The sequence below is a fragment of the Ambystoma mexicanum genome, chromosome 9 (assembly GCF_040938575.1).
Source record: "Ambystoma mexicanum isolate Mex_15411 chromosome 9, UKY_AmexF1_1, whole genome shotgun sequence".
NCBI lineage: Eukaryota > Metazoa > Chordata > Amphibia > Caudata > Ambystomatidae > Ambystoma > Ambystoma mexicanum.
Genome location: NC_090931.1, coordinates 1,278,441,016 through 1,278,461,227, shown reverse-complemented (window position 1 = coordinate 1,278,461,227; position 20,212 = coordinate 1,278,441,016). Strand labels below are relative to the sequence as shown.

General features: G+C 43.9%; 1 protein-coding gene across 1 annotated transcript in view; it reads right to left on the bottom strand.

Moving 5' to 3' along the window:
* Positions 1-20,212, bottom strand: part of CFAP221 (cilia and flagella associated protein 221) — a 988,124-nt gene that overhangs the window by 662,227 nt on the left and 305,685 nt on the right. The window contains exon 7 of the mRNA XM_069616611.1: positions 7,504-7,607. Within this exon, the coding sequence (XP_069472712.1) occupies positions 7,504-7,607 (104 nt within the window). The remainder of the gene's footprint in view (positions 1-7,503; positions 7,608-20,212) is intronic.

Sequence of the window (20,212 nt, the reverse complement as noted above, 5' to 3'; positions counted from 1 at the left end):
AGTGCCCCCCCTCCCTCCATTCATAGCCCAGCGTGTTTGTCTGTTCCTGTAAATACTGCAGGATTTAGTTTATTTCAGCTTTCCTTTACTCTCAGCAGTGGGAAGTGTTACCGGTTTTACACAGCTCACACAGCACAGAGAAAGCATTTTTTTCTTATTTAAATATAATCACCCTTAGCTTCAGCATATTGAAAACAGGATATAACTCACACTAGCAAACTAAAATATTCTATTCTCATTCTGGTAATAATCGATCAACCCCTGAGCTCTGCGCACAGAAAAATGGTGTTTTCTAAAAGAAGTCAATCTTGTCTTGGCTTTAAATATGGTGAGATAGCACTGTTGCATTTCACACAAAAATATCAAGATATCCCATTTGGAATGAGTGCCCCCTTGTGGAAATTATTTCCCCCAGTTCCCTCCCACTCCAGGGACTTAGCGCATCAACACTTCTAGAGCACTGATTTAATTAATTGGGGGAATTTTTATACCCACTTTGGAGTACTTCTTTACCGTGGAGAGTCATGAGTTTTCAAGAAACTCCCAGTCATCCTCTCCTCACTCATGAAAAGCAGGTCTGCTCGAGGGAATAATCTCATCATGGATAGGGCCTAATCCCCCTTGTAATTTCGAGGCTCAGCTCCCATCCATTTGAAACAGGGGTTATCCCTTCAATGCAGCCTTTTGATTCCAGAGAGAGCTCGATATACCCTTTGTGTGTCTGCTTTTATAATGGGTGATAATTCCCATGCTATCATACTTTATGATTGGTCAAACCTTTCCATTGGCTTGGTTAATAGTCAGATATTCCTAGAGAATACATCCCCAATTCATAGGTTGATCATAATTCTTATATGTAAAGTTTGGAGCTAATCTGCCCTGAACATTTTTGAGTGCAAACATTATTTTGATTCCATATTTCCTCATAGCAACATGTCACATAGATGTAATTTGGATTTCTGGGATCCGCCAGCCTACACCGACGTCTCAATATGTGGCACGGGTTTGTACCATAAATGTTACTAAAGTTATTAATATTCATAATAAAGAAATGTTTAAAAACTTAGGGAATTCAAATTTGGATTAATCTAATAGGGAAATATGTCATGAACATAACATTTTTCTATTTGTTTCAAGATTATATGGTGGTGGATTTATAAGCAAAAGTAGTTTTTAAATGCATAAAATGGGCCATTAAATTCTTGGAACCGAGCTTATCTCTTACGTTTCATTTCTTAGAATTGTGAAACCCTCAGCCAGCCTCTGAGTTTTTGCTGGATTGACCATCCAGTGGACTTCAAGGGAATTCAAGGTTCAAAGGTGACATTCTAAGTACATTCATTTGCTTTTGAAGTTCGGCCCAGTTTCATAGCCTGGATCACCACATGAACAATCCTGATTCTTATAAGCCCAAACCACACATTTCAACCTATGTTGGAATTTTAAAATGCATTTATTAGGAATACTTCTTTGAAATGGCTGGGTTCTGGCATATTAACTCGGAGGCCTCATCAAAATGGACCTTTGTATTTCCGTGAACTGTAAGGAAGTCATGGTATCAAAGTAACAGACACATGTGATCACAGTTCAAGGGTGTTTATTGAACTTTATCAGGGGTGTGTAAAACGCCTATCTAAACCTAAATCTAAGATGGGAGCAAGCTACGACCATCAAATAATACAGTCCTAGTGGAGTCTAGTCAAATAAAAAGGGCCTATGCTAAAGAAAACTATTGCCAATCCTTACCGCTATGCTACAAAATAGTGTGGGATAATTTTCACAAAAAGAAAGAAGTGTTCACAAAATGATAAGTCAGGATGCTTAGGCCGTGGGCATCCCTTCCCCACGTTTTCAGCACGGTACAAGGCGGGTCACTCAAGCACATCAGACTCCTAGGCTTCATTGGCACAAGGTCACAGTTTCTTTTACCAACATCAGGGCCTTTTGTTCCCAAGTCTCTTTTGTGCAAAGTCTCTTGCCTCAGAGGACCCGATGTACCACAAACAACAAAGAAAAGTTCCTTTTTCTATATTCACGACAAGCAATTTAAACTTCACCCTGGATCCCCCTCAGCCAGGCTCCGATCCTTCTTTGACCATTAGCCTCCCTCAGTCGGGTTCAGACCAACTTCAAATTTGTAGGCATCCCTCAGTCGGGTTCACATTTGCCACAACAATCTTCTCGGGTGTCTTACTGTAAACCCAGTAACCCCCTCAGCCGGACTCAGACCAATTTCAGTTTATAGACAATCAAAGACTTTTGAAGGTGCACAGGTTTTTATGTAACCCACTTCAGGACCACTTTGATTACACAGTTCAATAATTCTTCCCTGTTCAGGGGGGCAGGGCATCAAACAGACCTTCGAGTGAGCACCCACGTGGCGCCGGACCACTCTGTATCTTGTACCTATCTTGGTTTCACAATGTTCAAATGTATACAAGTTCTCTGTTTTCATACAATATTGCTGCTTGCAACCTTGAGCATAACACAATCCGGTCTGCTATCAGTTTCTCCAACTCACCGGCCGTGCTGAACTCGTTGGCGTTACTTTGCGGTCAGAGTCAAGGACAGTACCACAGTGGCAATCGCTTCTCACCGCCTTGGCTATCAATGCGGGAGGACCCTGTATACCTTTGACACACGCTACACTGTTCATCAGCTGCAATTCCTGGTCTTAGAAAGGGAGATATTTCCCAGCAAGTATTGTATTACTTCAGAAGCATGAGGAAAGGGAGACATTCCCCCTACAGAAAAATTAGCAACCGGAAACCTGAGAAAGGTTATGGGGAGGGAGACAACACCACGAACTGGGACAATAGCAGAGGGAGACATCCCCCTGGCCAAAGAGCTGGAAAAGATTATATGCCAAAGGAATCACAGTGAAGACAACTGTGATAGAAAATGAACATTTCTTGTGAACTGTGTTTTGGAGAAACCTGGTGAACCTGGAACTTTATGTTGTTTACAAACAGCACTATAACCTGAGTAAGAAACACATCCCCTCACACCACAGTCTCAACGTGGAGCTGATGAAAAACCCTCTGTTTTTTAGTTTAAGTTTACAGTGTAAGGGAAGGAAATAGGATTTTTAAAAAGGACGGTGAACTCTTTACTTTGGACAAATTGACAGATTCAATAGTATTTTTAGGGGCAGGGAAACCCCTCTTAGTATTAGGTATTGTTAAGGTTGTTCCTCCTTTATTTACATCTAATAAAAGTGTTGCCAGCCACCGTACCACCATTGTGTTAGACTCGTACTTCTGCAACCTTACAGTACGTATTGAAATTGGTTACAATACTGTAAACCTACCTGAGAATCAACAGAGTGCTGTGCAATAAGGGGGACACAGTACCAACACAACAATATGGATACAATTAGAAGGATATGGAGAGACAGTGCACAGAGGGTACAGGCAGGTGATGCAGGAAATAGAGGGAAAAGCAGACCCATTATAGGCCGGGGAGGATCTGCAGGCATGCTCTATTTCTGCAAGTGTCCAATGATCTGACCATAACTGTGAAGTTAACTCTCTGGGTCTACATCAGCAATTTCCTCCTTTGCCACCATCCGTTCATAGAGGAAGCGCATATCCGTCCCCTCACTGCTGTGATATATGTTGCTCATGGGTGTGGGTTCCCCAATGTCATTCAATTGCATGAGGTGATTGGTAATGTCCCAAAGCTTGCAATCACATTCCAGAGGGGCAGATGTACTGTGGATATGGGAAGAAGATGTGATATGGCATCCTCCTTATCCGCCTCACTTGGTGGGTCTGAGCTGTGACACTTTGAAGCATCCTCTATGCTCTTGATAGAATTACCAATGAATATCTTAGATGAAATAACTGGAAGATGGTAAAATACTGCTTCAATCTCACTGAAAGAATGCAGGGAGATGTACAGCTATCAAAATAGATGCAGGCATATTCATACCTCCTGTTTGTAAAGTGTTTATATACTTTTTCATACGTCATTTATGACGTCATCCTACATGGCATTTTGCAAAACCTAGTAGCATGAGGGATTGGATTAGGGGAACATGTCTACTTATAGAATTATAGAAGTGTTACTATCTCATTGGCTGCCCCTTGTCTGTAGGACACGCCCTGAGCTACTTCTACATACATAGTATACGGTTTATAGCAAAGAATATGGCAGCGGGTTGGTAACTGTAACATTGTATGTAAAAGTGAGTGGCAGGCTTTATGATTGGTTGCCAACCCCATCCAACCTTGGACTTTCGGCTTGTTTAGCAGCACATGAGGAGAAATTACACCTAGGTGCTTGAGCAGTGTCAAATCATTTCTTGTTTTTTTTGTTAGCACATCTATATCATTGACCTGATCCTTAGCCAAGGCCTTCTGTTTGTAGTTGACCTCGTAATGTGCTCACTGTTCTGGAACATTTGAGGGAGTATGAGCAGGCCACTATCTCCATCTGGGTTTTTATTGAATAGCCCATGTTTTCGACTTCTGAGTCACCTGTCGGAAGACCACGATTTTGTCCATTTCAGCCTCTTATTTAGGACTATTTGATTTTATTAAACATGGGGCCATTACCTTTTCTGGCCTTAAGAGACTTGCTTACTCCACCTCACATAGGCTTTTGCCCTCGTGATTGTTCAACACTTGGCACTTGCAAATGTCCTTGTCTCTTCTAATCTTAGTAGAAATATGTCTTATGCACATGGTCGGTTCATTCGACTCCCTTTGTGCCTTGCACCCATCTTTCGAAAAATAGCATCCTTGCTCCCAAGTTAAGGTACTCCCTTATTCTGCACACAAAAACAGCTTCTTCATCAGTTCTTCAATTTTCAATCCTAGGCTTGTCTTTTCAGGTAACAAGGTAGATTCTTAACACAGGACGTTGTTCATTTTCTTCCAATGGCCGTCCTAAACAACGTACATATATCTCTTTTTAGCAACCTTCTAAGTACCTTTTCTACCTTGCGTTAGAGCGTATTTACAGTTATTGGTGAGCACTTTATTTCATCTTCTTATATTCACAATTACTTTGTCTTTAGGTACATGTTTCTCTTAGTGATTTTGTTACATTGTCAGTTTTAAGTATTTTCATATCGTTTTGGCATAGGTTCATGCATCTTCTTTATGACCTCATTCTGTCATCATCAGACTGTACTTGGAGTTCAACCCGATTACTCACAGCTGCCTTCTGGCATCTTGTTAGTGGGCATCCTTCCTGGTAGCATCCTTCTTCTGCTTCTACGTGAGGGTATAATCTGAATGGGAGCCTGAGTGCCTATCGTCTTTCATACACTTGACGCAGTATAGGAATGTTGAATGGATTCATGCAAGGGTTCTCAATTGTAGTTCTTCATCTGCTACTCCAATAGGACAGTGGTGAAGGGGTGGGGACCAGAAGAGAGGCATCCACCTTCTCCTCTACAGGTCCTATTCAACTATGCTAGCGAAAAATAATCACAAGCAATCAAGGGAAAGGAGAAGTGATGATGTAAGACCAAATGAAAGTCTGAAACTAATACAGACAATGGGCCTCATTACGAGTCCGGCGGTAACCATGCCGGAAAAACCTGCAGGCTGCCGCCGGACCGGTAATTACATTCCGTCTCTGCGATTGCCAGACTCACCGGGGCGTAACAACCCCGGTGACCCAGTAATTCTGGAGGCGGAATTCTGTAAAGCCCCATTCCCAAAGGACTCCATGGGGATGGGACCATGGAAACACCAGTTCCGTCTATGACAGAGTCATTGTTTCCATGTCCGCCTGCAGGCGGTTGGTTTTACTTCCGCCAGGTCAGACCTGGCGGGAGTGACACCTCCCGCCTGTAGGACTCGGAATCAGCCGGTCCGGAAACACTGATGGCGGCGGATTTACCGCCACCGTTGTTTCCGGACCGGCTGACTTGTAATGAGACCCAATGTCTTTCGTCACTATCTTAGACACACACATTCTTTCGATTGATACAAATCTCTTCCTTAAAGTTCAAGCCACTACTACTATGACGAAACAATCCCTTAGTGGTGAAAATTGTGGATATTCAAGAAGACAAGCTTTGCTGGACTACTTGGTCAAGCATATAGATCCACTCAGTGGTACTCCAGGAGTACATGCATGCACAGATGCCAATACACAAGACTGAGAATTAAATAGGGGAATGTCTTATATTGCTGAATTACATTGGTGTAACATCCTCTCTAGAAAGGAACAACGAAGCACAAAAAAAATATTGAACTTTAAGCGGACAAAATTGTTCAAATGAAAAGATGAAGTGTAGTCAGTGTTGCTAGTATGGACTAGTATCAATATGGAAAATCGTTTCTTTCTGAAAGATATTGAAGCTAAAAGGAACTATAAAGTAAAAAGTGGAAGCTCTAAGAGAAATATGTCTGTAGGTTTATAATGAATATGTGCCACCATTTCCACAATCATATTTACATTCCAAGCAGGAGATTGAGCTTCAATAGTGGGGAAAGTGTTTTAATTAATTTTCATTAACCTCCCAGTCACTAAAGCGAAGTACCTCAAATATTACAAATCCCTCTCGGTACTCGGAGATGGCACACACATTTAACCATATTTGTCTGTACATCTATCTCCTTACCCCTGGATTACATAGTGATCTATAAGCAGCCACGTCAAAGTGAATTTTAGTTTAAGTGTCAAAGGAAATGTGCATCAACCCGCCTCCCCCAACCCCTTTCTGGTTAATCAGCACTGAGACAACTGTGGGTTTAGAGTATCAATGTATCGTCTTCATCAACCTCTGTTTACGGATCGATTGCAATTGGCTGAAATATGTGACCCTAAGAGGGTGTTTGGAAGATATCTGGAATATATGCTGTGCTGATAGACTGGACATGCTCTGACCAGTCTCTGAATGCCAACTGTGTGCCACCCTACGCTTCTTGCACCCCATCGAGATTCTAACCCACCCTATTACGTGACTATATTTTTATTTTCAGGGTCAAACTATGACATTGTGCCTACAAAGGTCACCGTGAATCAGTGCTGAATAGTTTATTTTGAAAAACTGTACTGTTCAGTCTACAGGTCACAGGTTTCTAAACCCAGCAGGTGTGACCCATCTCTTCGTCCTTTCGAGATCAAAACATTGAATACCCTTTGATTGGGTAATAACACCTACTAGTACAGAACTTGGATGAATCTGGCATTAAACACTATAGAAAAAAGTTATATTCCTATTAATGTTTCTGTACTAAATACGACTATTTGATGAAAGGTGAATGGTACAAAAGTGCAATTATGTGAAGTTTTATATTTTCATCCTGGAATATGTTGGAATCAGAATCATTGACACTATCATTGGGGGATTTGGCTAATATTCCAGTAACATAAAATATCCTTTGATTTTAGCAGATTTAGGAACTGGTATGTAAACATGCAATGAGGACTATACGAGTTGCATGCACGCATTCCAAACTTCAAGCTAACAGTCCACAAGGAGCAAAACGGAAGATTTGGAAACTCAAAACAACGAAACAAGAAAGGCTTGGAGTCTACCTGAAGTTGGCTGAACAGTGAAGGCTCGATGGGGTTGAATGAAAGTGATGCAGAATTCAAAATCTATTGGACAACTGCACTGTAATGGTATGACATATTTCTTGCTAAAGAAAGGGAAAAAACGAATTACTTGACAAGCATAAATATACACATACTATTTCATCACAAAAACATTAATGATGAGGTACAACAAATATCAACATACACCACATACCACGTATTTCTAACACAGCCTTTTAGAGAACCAACAATATCATCTAGCTCCAACTCTCTGCAGGTCAGACGCTTCTCCAAGCAGAGAGTGGGTGTTAGAGTGTTAGATCTCTCTCCTCCCCAGGTGCCTCCCCCTCTGGAATGGCCTCCATGCCCCTCTCAGACTTGAGCCGGATCTCCTTAAGTTCAGAAGCTTCTCAAGACCTTCCTTTTCCCTTCCTCCTTCCCCCTCCCACTCCCCTGCTAATGTCCCAGTCTGCCTACCGGCTGGCTGCCTGGTCCCTTCAGCCCTTCCAGCCCCTTACCTCGCACTTAGCTCATGGACCTTCCTTCCCCTGCACTCCCCCACTTTCCTCTGGCTATGTCCACCGGGCCTCCCTTTGCATTTGCTCTTCTCACGGATATTCCACCCAGACTGCCCCCCTCCCCTACACTTCTTTACTGCACTTGCACAATCCGAATGTCACAAGGCCTAGTAGAACAGTTTTTGGTCTATGTCATCCCTGTCCCCCACCCCATCCCCACTTATCTTGTTGCGCCTTGAAATACTTGTGTATAGGCGCATTATAAATACCCAATAAATAAATGCTATTTCTCTATGACAATGACACTTCCACAATTGGGAGGCACATGCAGTTAGAAGTACTGAAGAAAAGTCTATTGGTTCCAGTCTGATAAATGTGTTAGTGCAAAGGATAGCATGCATATTATAGTCCTAATATGGTATTGATTGTGTATTCTTAATGCGCAATGAACTGCCGACATGCAGTTTTTGGTCCGGTTTGAGGGAGAGTTACCCCCTCTCGCAGATTTTAGATGCAAGTCTTAGAGGGGAACCTAGTGTCAATCGGCTTTTCTGTGAGGCACATAGTACTTCCTACTAGGCCATTGCTTCTTGCCTTCGGTATTGTCCATACCAAATGTGTCCATAATCCTGCCAAGTTCTTTCCCATGAAGAAAAGACAAAAAAAAAAAAAAAAAAGAAGTGGGGGGGGCGGGTGTCCTCCCCAACAGTACTGAAATACTAATGTAATAGTGGTAAAATGATTAGAGCAACATAGTTTTAAGACTTTGGATGTAATCATAGTCCTAACTACATGTAGTATTTTATCTTGTTCTAACCAGGAGCTGGCAAGTAATGGAAAACCCAATAGGTGTGGCTTTGTAATTGCACAAAGAAAGATTTTTATTTAAAAACCCAAAGGAGAAGAAACATATCAAACCCTCTACATTTGCTTTGCCCTTGCCCAAGCTTCTTGCAAGACCCTGCAGGATAATACTGGTTCACCCCTTCCCAAACCAAGAAAGCCTGAATCTCTCCCTGAGCAGACACAAAAAAACGTGAAAAGAGAAAGCTTTCATTTGAAAGCAAGCGGCTTCTTGCTATTCGACAATGGTAGAGTGTGTTTGGATTGATTGACTGATTAATATTTTATTTCTATTGCGCTCATACACAAGTGTTTCAGAGCGCGACCAGGCAGGGAAAGGGAACAGGGGAGAACAAAAACAACGATCTTACTAGGGCCAGTGACATTGAGAACGTGCAAGTGCAGGGTAGAGGGGGGAGGGGGAGAAGTGCATGGAAGGGGGAACAAAAGGAGAGTGCGGAGCAAGAAGGGAAAAAAACTAAAATAATAATAAAATAATAAATAAAAAGGCAACAAACAATGGGAGTGCAGCCAGCAAGTGCTGGGTTTATGGCAGCAGGCCGTGTAGGTCTGAAATTGCAGGAAGAAAAGCGGAGGGCTGTATGGGTACAGATACAGACCCCAGTGCAGGGGGTGGCCCGGAGGCAGTGCATGAGGGTGGCAAGATGAGCAGGTACCTGGGCCCAGAGGACAGAGGGTGGCCAGGTGCATGGTTCTGAGGGAGAGTAGAATCAACAGGGGAGAGGGGAGGAGAAGGCAGAAGCAAAGAGGAAGGTTTTGAGGTGCTTCCGGAACCGGAGATGGTTCTCCTCAAGTTTTAGAGTGGCGGGGAGGCTGTTCCAGAGGGAGGCCCCAGCCGAAGACAGAGATCTACCCCCAGCTTGTTTCTTTGAGAAACGACTGACCCTGAGGGCGTTAGAGGTAGAGGAGCGGAGTGCTCGAGATGGGAGGTATTTGCGGAGGGATAGCTGAAGGTATGTTGGACCCAGGCCCCAGAAAGCCTTGTGGACAATGCAGAAGGTTTTGAATTTAATCTTTGCATCCACAGGGAGCCAATGGAGAGATTTCAGAGCTGGAGAGATACAATCCCAGGGCTTGAGGCCAAGGACAAGTCTCACAGTCCTGTTCTGGATAAGTTGTAAAGGGCGGAGAGTAGAGGCAGGTAGATTAAGAAAGAGGCTGTTGCAATAGTCCAGCTTAGAGAGAAACAGAGCTTGGGAGACAGTGAGCTTCTGGGGGAATGAGAGGAAAGGAAGAATACCTCTGAGGAGGTGTAGTAGGAGGTTTGACTTTTTTGATACATCAGCGATGTGGGCAGAGAAGAAGTGTGTGGAATCAAAGGTGACACCAAGGTTCTTGGCCTCGCAGGTGGGGATAGAAGGAGGGCCAAGGGAGGCCGGCCAGAGAGTGATGGGAAAGGAAGGTGATGGTGTGCCAATGAGGAGGATCTCTGACTTGCTGGCATTAAGACAAAGATCATTGGCGGCACACCAATCTTGGATGGCAGTTAGACAATCAGTGATGATTGAGGTGGAGGAGGTGGCCGAGGACAGCCAGAAAATGAGTTGAGTGTCATCTGCATAGCACTGGAAGTTAGAGCAGAAAATGGCAATACAGCGGGCGAGAGTTGCCAGGTATTGGTTGAAAATCCAGGGCGAGAGGTTAGACCCCTAGGGAACACCCTGGGGATACTGTTGTAAGTTCACCTGGTACAACCAAGGGCTAATTTCTGAGAGTTTGAGGGACCTGTGGCGAACTCTGCACCTCCAAAGATACTATTCTAGCTCAGACTTCCTGAATGGTGAGAGTTCAGCGTGGAAGGAAAGGTTTCATGGGCCATATTCACTGGCAAGAGATTCTCACGCCGGTGATACAATGTTACTATTAACCTGCATGCACAAAGAAATTAAGTTCTTAAAACCTTACCCAGAGTATTCCCTACCTTAAAACATATGCTGGAAACATCAAGGAGCTCAGCACAAACAGCACCAGGGAGGGTCTGAGCGAAAGATTCAAAACCAAGATGGCGGAAAGGCCAATTATGAGCCCAGCACAGCCTGACGTGCACTCAGGGAGGACAACCAATCAAAACCTACACCAAATTACAAGTCTCGAGGTTTAGCCCCTCACTGGAAGACCCATTTAGTTGGAGGAGGGACTATGCTATAAAACATCCAGCCCCAATTGTTCATTGTGGTAGTTGAAGGAGCTAGAGGTGTTTGGAGAGAGGGGTTGAGCAGTGGAAGGAGACAACTGGGTGTTGGAGATGGTTGGTGAGAATAACAAGTTACTTACCAACTGTAACGTTCTTGCGACTGGATGTTCCTCCCACAAATTCCTCATTTTAGATAATCTGCCAGCTTGCTGCTTCTTTCTTCAGAATTTTTTTTTCGCCAGAGGGCGCTGTGCTCGAGGCCGCGTAGCTTTAGTCCCTCGAGGGCCGCCGTCGAGTGTCGACGTCATCCGTCATATAAAGGGCTCGAGCCGCACCCGTTGGTCTCAGTTCTGTTTTTTCGGTGTTAATGGTCACATCAGTTGTATCAGGCATCGAAGGATGTCAGGCTCTTAAGGAAGTACAAGTGTACAGAGGGGTAGGTTGGGAGGGTCGATGGGGAATACGTGGGAGGAACATCCAGTCGAAAGAACGTTACAGTTGGTAAGTAACTTGTTCTTCGAATTGATTGTGTCTTCCCACGTATTCCTCATCTTAGATAGACTCAAACAGCAGTAGTAATTTGGAGGAGGGAGTACCAGAGTTTTTAATTATGTACTGAATGAAGGACAGCTTTTTCAAAAAGGTCTCCTTGGTAAGAAGTGGAGTCTAAACAATGTTTCAAGGTGTGAATGGATGACCAGGTGGCCGGTGCACAAATGTTCTGCACAGGAACACCGCTGTGAAGAGCCATGGAAGTTGCTATGCCCCTGGTTGAATGAGCCCTTAATCCATCTAGAGGCTCTTTTCCAGCCAACCTGCAACATTCAGATATTGCTAGGATTATCCATCTGGATAATGTTTGTTTGGATATACCAAGGCCCAATTTGTGTCCAGTGTAACCGACAAATAACTGTTCAGTTTGTCTACATTTTTCAAGTCTAGAGATATAGAAGCTGAGAGCCCTTTTACGGTCTAGCCTGTGGAACCTTTCCTCCTCTTTACTAGCGTGCACAAGAGGGTAAAAGTAAGGTAAAGTCATCTTTTGTGACAGATGGAAATCTGAAACTATTTTACGTAAGAAACAAGGTTTGACCTTCAAAATAACTTTATCCTTGTGGAAAATAGTGTGAGGGGGCTTACAAGAGAGCGCACGCAACTCACTCACCCTGCGGGTTGAAGTTAAAGCCACTAGTAAAACAGTTTTAAAAGTTAGGAGCCTTAAAGAGCAAGAATGTAAAGTCTCAAAAGGGGCACACATAAGACATTTTAAAACTAAATTTGAGTCCCAAATGGGAACCTGAAAAGCTGTAGGAGGGAACACATTTGTTAACCCTTTAAGAAATTGGACAACTAAAGGCATCTTAAAATATGAAACATATTCCGAGGAGCGCTTGAAGATAGATAGCTCTGCTAAATATCCTTTAATAGTACCAACTTGGAGCCCCGAGTTGGCCAAATGTAAAAGAAAGGAAAGCACCATGGGAGTGCTACATTGAAAAGGATCCACATTCTCATCCCTGCACCAGTTACTGAATTTCTTCCAATGACACCAGTACTTTTGTTGCTGGCCTTCTAGCCGAAAGCAAAATTTCCATAACGTTGTCCAGAAGGTCCCAATCCTTATATCTCAGCCTCGCAGAAGCCAAGCATGAAGGCTGAGAGCTTTGACCTCTGGATGGAGAACTTGACCTTCCCTTTATGAGAGGAGATCCTCTCTTTGTGGAAGACGTATTGGAGGGCAGATGGACATGTCCAGAATGTCCGGGTACCACGTTCCCCTGGCCCAATCCGGGGCAATTAGGATCATGGTTTTCCTGAACTTTCTCAACCTCCTGATTACTTGAGGAATCACTGGGACTGGAGGGAACGTGGATAGGAGTGGACATATGCAGTCCACCACGAACGCGTCCCCTCTCGGGGGAAATTCCCTTGAGCAGTACAGTTTGCACTTTTGGTTGGTACCGGTCGCAACCAGATCCACTTGAGGGGTTCCCCAAAGGGCGAAGATCTCTTGAACTTCCTGAGCTAGTTCCCATTCGTGGGAGACTGTGCTCTGCCTGCTCAAAGCATCTGCCGCTGTGTTTTCCTCTCCGGCTAGATGAATTGCCGATAGATTCCTTCTTGTATTGCCCAGAACCAGAGCTGCATTGATTCTCTGCACAGTGGGAGTGATCCTACGCCTCCTCTTTTGTTGAGGTAATACATGGCCACTGTGTTGTACGTCATTATTAAGACATTCTTTCCCTGTACAGAGGACAGGAAAGCCTTCAGCGCTAGTCTGATTGCCCTCAGCTCCAAAAGGTTGATGTGTAGTTTGGACTCCGATGGAGACCAACGACCGCTGATTGTCAGATCGTTGGTGTGGGCTCCCCACCCCGTGAGTGAGGCGTCCGTCACTACCGTTATCTCCGGCCATGGTTGCCAAAACTGCTCCCCCTTGAGGATATTTTCCTTGCAAGCCCACCATAGAAGATCTTGAGCTACTTTGGCCGAGACTTGCAGAAGATCTGACATCTCCCCCGAAAACTGGGACCATTGAGTCCTGAGGGCCCATTGAAGGGATCTCATCCTCAGTCGAGCCTCTGGCACCAGAAAAATGCAGGAAGCCATGAGGCCTAGCAACCTTAGAAAGTCGAAAGCCGGTAGATGTTGGGCATTTTGAAACTTAGTTACCATCTGCAGAATGTGGTGAGATCTTTCCTCGGGAGGCGAGGCTGTCCCTGAGGTAGTATCCAGGACTGCTCCGATGAATTGGAGTTTTTGGCTTGGAATCATTTGTGACTTCTTGTAATTGAGGGAGAGGCCCAGTCTGTGTAAGAAGTGGCAGGTCATGGACAAGTGTTCCTGGGCTCCTTCTGGTGAATTTGCCCTGATTAGCCAATCGTCCAGGTAAGGGTAGACATGAATCCCTCTCTCCTGAGACTCGCTGCCACTACAGCCATCAGCTTGGTGAAAACCCTCAGGGCGGAGGTCAGCCCAAATGGCAGAACTCAAAATTGATAGCAAGATCCGCCAATTGCAAACCTCAGGTACTTTCTGTGCTTGAGATGGATTGGCACATGAAAGTAAGCATCCTGAAGGTCCAATGAAACCAGCCAGTCCTAAAGCTGAAGAGCCTGAAGTATCTGAGAAAGGGTCACCACCTTGAACCTGTCCTTCCTGAGGAACTTGTTCAAGCTTCTCAAGTCCAATATGGGTCTCAAACCTCTGTCTTTTTTGGGGATGAGAAAATAAGGAGAGTACCAAGCCTTGTTCCCCTCCACTACAGGTACATGTTCTATTGCACGTTTCTCTTGGAGGGTTAAAATCTCCTGCACAAGGAGCAGGCCTGAAATGTTTACAAAATTGGCTCCCGGTGGATGATCTTGAGGTCTTTGATGAAAAGGAAGGCAGTAACCATCGGTCACTATCTCTAGTGCCCAGGCATCTGACGTAATGCCCCACCATTTGGCCAGATACCAAGTGATTCTGCCTCCCACCAGAGTTTTGTGGGTTAAGACCTCAAAGTGGCTTTGCAGCGGCTTCAGTAGTGGCTGAGGAGGTAGTAGCCGCTGCTGTGGCTGATCTAGCACCTCTCCCTTTTCCATCATGAAAAGGTTTTCTCTGTTGGCCTCTCCGACTGTCCTGCCCCCTCCCTTTTCCAAAGGAAGTATAGAAGCGAAAAGGGCGACTCTTCCAGGAAGATGAGCCTGCGTAAGAGTGTTGTTGAGGCTGTCTTATAGCAGCACCGAGTGATTTTGCTGCCACTTTTGAGGTCTGCAGCTTCTCTAAGCTCTCGTCCGTCTTGCTGCCGAAAAGCCTCAAGCCGTCAAAGGGCATATTGAGTAACCTGGACTGTACATCCGATGCAAAACCAGATTTTCTCAGCCAAGCAAATCGGTGTAAAACCATGCTAGCCACCATGGACCTGCTCACACTATCAGCAGTGTCCAGTCCTGACTTGAGGCACTTCTCCATAGCCTCCTTTCCATCTCTTACTATCGCCAGGAAACCATCCCGATCCTCACCCTTCGGGATGTGTTCACTCGCTGCATTCAAGCAGTCCAAAAGGGTGTAATTAAATCTAGCAAATTTACAAGCCACATTAGTAGATTTAAGGTCCATACTGCCCGAAGTGAACACTTTCCTCGCCCAAGCATCAATCTTTTTATCGTCCCTTTAAGGGGGCAGTGTGGGATGCTTTAACCCACTTTTTGCTCTGCCATGCGGCATCACTGTGTTATGATGGTGCCAGAAACATCGAAATGGCCACAAAATCCTTTTGAGTGCCAAAACCTCTGGAAATCGTGCTTTGCAAAGCACAAAAAGATGGCTGCCTAATCGGCCATGCATGTTGTCAGTGGTGGAACAGAGATCTCACTCCTGAAACATGTCACTGGGCTCCACAACATGTGAAAATGGAGCACAGAAGGAAAAAGCAGTGCTTTGCTAAAGGAAACCCCAAAACCTTGCCTTAAATCACTGTTTCTTTGTTGCTGAAACTGCAGAATGCCGGTACAAAACACCCTCAAACATCCATAATTCTTGCTGGGTGCCACAATTCACTTATTATAAGAAATCATTGTGAACATACAATATCCTGAAAAGCTGAAAGCATCAAGGTATTTCCACAGCAAAAGTGGCCTGTCTGTGGATCTGTCAAAATCTAGGTGCAGTACCCTGGGCCGCCTGAATGACAGCTGTCAGGGCCCTGCAGGATTAAACTTTAAACATGTATAAACTAAAATCAAATGTTTGCAATCTAAGAGGCCTGTTATTGACAGTAACCCATCGTGTAATTGTTTTGATTCCATGGTTTACAATCTTGAGTAAGTATTTAGCTGTGATTTGATCCCACAAGTTTGTTGTATGCTAAGGGAACATTCAACAGAATTAACAGTTAAAATAAGCTGGCTAAAAGCTACCAAACTGGAATAACAGCTTTCCTCACAGAGACAAGGCCTCTCCCTCCAGCTCCCTCCACCAGGAAATCACACCAAAGCAATAATTATAGGGTGGGGGAAGAATCTGGTCTGCAGTGGGGAAGGAAACAATGAACAGCTGCAAAGCAGGAAATACGAGGTGTGAGGACCGTCGTAAATGGAGCCTGTCAAGAGCCAACAGGGAGTAGATGCTTCAGGACTGAAGGGAGAGAAAAAGAGGCTGAACAATCACAAACAAAATTTTGTTTAAATACATACAACTTGCCACTTAGAATTGTCAAAAACACAAAAGTAACAGAATTGTACATCTAAATTTTGGCTGCACTTTTCAAGAGACAGCAAAATCGTCTGACATATTTTGGAAGGAAATGGCAGAAAATGTGATTTTACACCAAATGTATTTCTGCAAGAATTATGAAACTTTAGACACTTATGTCCATGTTATATGCGCACACTTGTAAAAATTTGCTGATAAATTGGACATTGTGTTCCGGATGAAAAGGGCAAAATTCTGTGAAAAGCAGACACAAGATCCCACAGCTACGGGGTTTGGAGTAGTAGCTGCTGTACAAAATATGTAATCTGTATATGTGGTTGTTATAGAGGTTGCAAATGTGTAAATATGAAGAGGCTAGGGGTGGACTCTAAGCCTCATAAACCCACACCATAAAGGTGACACTGTTTTTCTCCTCCTATCAAGGCAGAGAGGAGATTCTGACCAATCCCTGTCAAAGGGGCGAGCTTAGGCTAAACCAGCACACAGACCCCCTTTATCATAGCATAAATAGAGACAGCAGAGGGCAGATAAAGACAGACGGATTCACCCACTAGACTCCAGACTCCAGCAACTTGGGCAAGCAGAACCCATTGCATAGCTGAACCACTTTCAGCTAGGCCTCAATTTCCAGAACCAGAACCAACCTCACAAACCTAAGGGGAGCTAAAATACAGCTGGGCTGCGCTGTACTACTTGCCTGCTGAAATAATCATCATCAGAATCAAAAAGGGCATATGCAATCCAGTCCTGTGCCATACTGTGACCAGAGTGCATTGCAGATCAGATCCAGTCCGGTGCCCTGCGTATCTATAGATAGAACAGTGTCACTAGCATTGGTGCCTTGCTTAGTTTATCCCCATCTTAAATCCATCCTATCTTGTCTTCAGAACCTACATTGTTAGGAGTACTTTTGAATTGCCTGAACTCTCCATCTAATCTCTCCTATCTTCCTCTTGTGCTAGTTTTGTTAAAACTATCTCTGCGCTGATCTTTTCTCATCTGAAGAAGGCGGGACCAAAGCAGGTAGTCGCCCTGATCAAGTGGCTGTGTTCCTGTGAGGTATTTGTTGTCTTCATAGTTATCCTCTAGTGTAAGAAATCCTTTTTGTCATTTTAAAAGTGCACTCCTGTTTCCCTTCTTGCGCCTATCTCGAAAAAACTACCTCCACTAAACGTCCATAACTTCCTCAGTTGTTGTGCTAGAAACAAAATCTCAACTTCTGCTTGTAGCTAGCATCCACAGCTTTAAAGCGCATATAAAACCGCATCCCAAATCCATACAGTTATCCCGTTATCGCGATTATCGCGCAGTGAAAAGTTTGCTGCAAATTTCGTTTTATGAAAATTCTTACACGTCTTCATAGTTATCCTCTAGTGTAAGAAATCCTTTTTTGTCATTTTAAAAGTGCATTCCTGTTTCCCTTCTTACACCTATCTCAAAAAAAACACCTCCACTAAAACGTCCATAACTTCCTCAGTACTTGTGAAGAAACAAAATTCCAACTTCTGCTTGTAGCTAACATCCACAACTTTTAAATCGAATTTAAAAACCCAATCCCAAATCCATACTGTTATCCTGTTATCGCGATTATTGCACAGTGAAAAGTTTGCCGCAAATTTCGTTTTAGGGAAATTCTTACATGTGTAAAACAGCTTAGGATTGCTCCCGACCTTAATATTAAGATTTCAAATTGTTTCTTGGTATTGAATCGTTGCTAGTGTTTGTGTGCAACTATCCAAAGCGGCTCCCATAAGAATTATAACAATTTCAGCAATTTAAACCATATTTAGTGTTGCTGCCAAATCCATTTTCAAGGTAACTTTAAGAGCCATTCAGACAGCTTGACAGTCAATTCTGTTTTCTCTTGTGTTTGCTGGGGGAAAGGAGGATTGTTATTTTGTTTGAATTCTGCCATTCCTGAATACCTGCTCTCTCCTATCTCTTTACATTGCCTATTGGGGGGTTGAGGGGTGTGCACAGGGAACCTTTAACCACAGTGCTACTTCATCTACACACACAAACATATTATTTCTGTGTTGAATTGTTTTGCTCATTATTACTCCTTGTGTATTAAAGAGATTATTCACTGTTACATCACCCCATTGGTGATTATTGTATACCCATTAAAACATAGTGTGATTAAATTGTAAATACATAAATAAATATTTTAACTTTGCAAACCAACCTGATTCCTGGTTCAGTGTGACCAGGGGGGTTCCAGGAAAGGGGTGTGATATGAGTGGTACATCGTTCAGAATAAAAGAACTTTTAGACAAAAATAAATAAGGATTTCAGTTGTGCATTACACGCTAGGCGTTGACTTGGAAGTGTGCCGGATTGAAATCACTTACAGCTTGGGGGCTCGTCACGAGATCCTGAATTAGACATACTACTTGTGACAGACTAACACAGCGCGCTAACTGATGGGGTACATACACCTTGTTGGGCTACCATACTGTGCTACACTGTAAAAACACCCTTCAATAGAAATACTCAAAGAGTTGGGCCTGTTTTGCAAAGGTAAAAGTAACCCTGAGATAAGTCAGAAGGAAATTAATATTTCCGAAATGGGGACTCCAGTGGAAATGAATATGGCAAAAGAACACCTACTGCACAAATTGTTTGGCAGGGGTGAATGGGTTGAGCAGGATGAGAATGTTTGGCTGCAGGAAATCAAACAAGCCACTGCTACAGAATTAGATGTATGGCAGGACCAGGATCCATTACACCAGGCACTTTGTGAACTGTATATGGCCCCAAGGGTAAAAGAAGAGCAATGTAAAATTGCCAAAATAGCGGCGTACTTGTACCTCCACACTGGAGTAATACAGGAAAAATATGCTGAAAACCTAGACCTGGCAAAAATACAAGTACAATCCCTAGAGAAGGCCCAAACCAATCTGGACTCTGCAGAGCAAAGGCGACAAAAGAGCCAAGAATCAGAGAGTGAAACCAGGCAGTACCGGACAAAAGTAAAAGAAGATCTGGATCTCCTGCAGCAAGAGAGGGTAGAGCAAGACCCCAAATTACTGACAGTGCAAAAAGAGTGCCATGAAAGGTTGGATTCTCTACTACAGAGCCAACAAAAGCTGGAACAGCTATTAAATAATAATATGAACTGTGCAGGGCAGGTAATCACCCTGGAAAATAAGATTGATGAGATAAAGGAGGAAAATAAAAATTAATTGTGAAGGAGCTCCACACTCAAACAGATTTTGATGAGGAGAGCCAGAAATGATGTGCCATTAGAAAACAAAGGGACGACCTGGCTGCACAGAGGGGTACTCTAATTCAGGAAAGGGACGCCTTAGGCCAGGAAGTCAGCCATTTAAAAACCATGGTGGAAGAAAATCACCTAGCCCTTCAGGGACTGGGTGAACTCAAAATGGATTAGGAAAAGCTGTTAGAGCACACCAGGAGGGTGGAAGATGCTCTGGCAAAGAATGACCAGGCCAGTAAGGACAGGACTCAGGAGGTGAGTCTCCTGCAGGAAAAATTGGCCAAATACTCCCAAATCAGACAGGAAGCACAGAGAGACAATGAGGCTCTCTGTGAAAAAAATGACAGGCTCCATAGACAGATAGCTATGCAGGAACAACTAATGGAGACCAGTAAGGCCCCTAATAGAAGAACAAAAGGGTCAGATTCTTGCATGCCATCAGGGAGTAGGGGCTGAGAGAGATGAGGTCAGATGGGAGAGGGAAACCCCTGAGCATAACCTCAGGAACCCTGGCACCAGAGACTTTAATCTCTTCAATTCCATGGACTCTGCCACCCCCATGTCCACTGGCTCACGTGAACCAAGGGCCATGGGGATGGTAGACGTCAACCCAATTGGGAATATGAGGCTAATAGGTCAGCGACTCTCAGAAATGGATTGGCGGTCATCTATGTACAGGTTCCCAAGTGCTAGGGCCATCTTCTCAGATCAGGGAGACTCCAGTGAGGGGAGAATCGGAGAAATTGATCCTCAGAAATATAACTCAAGAGATCA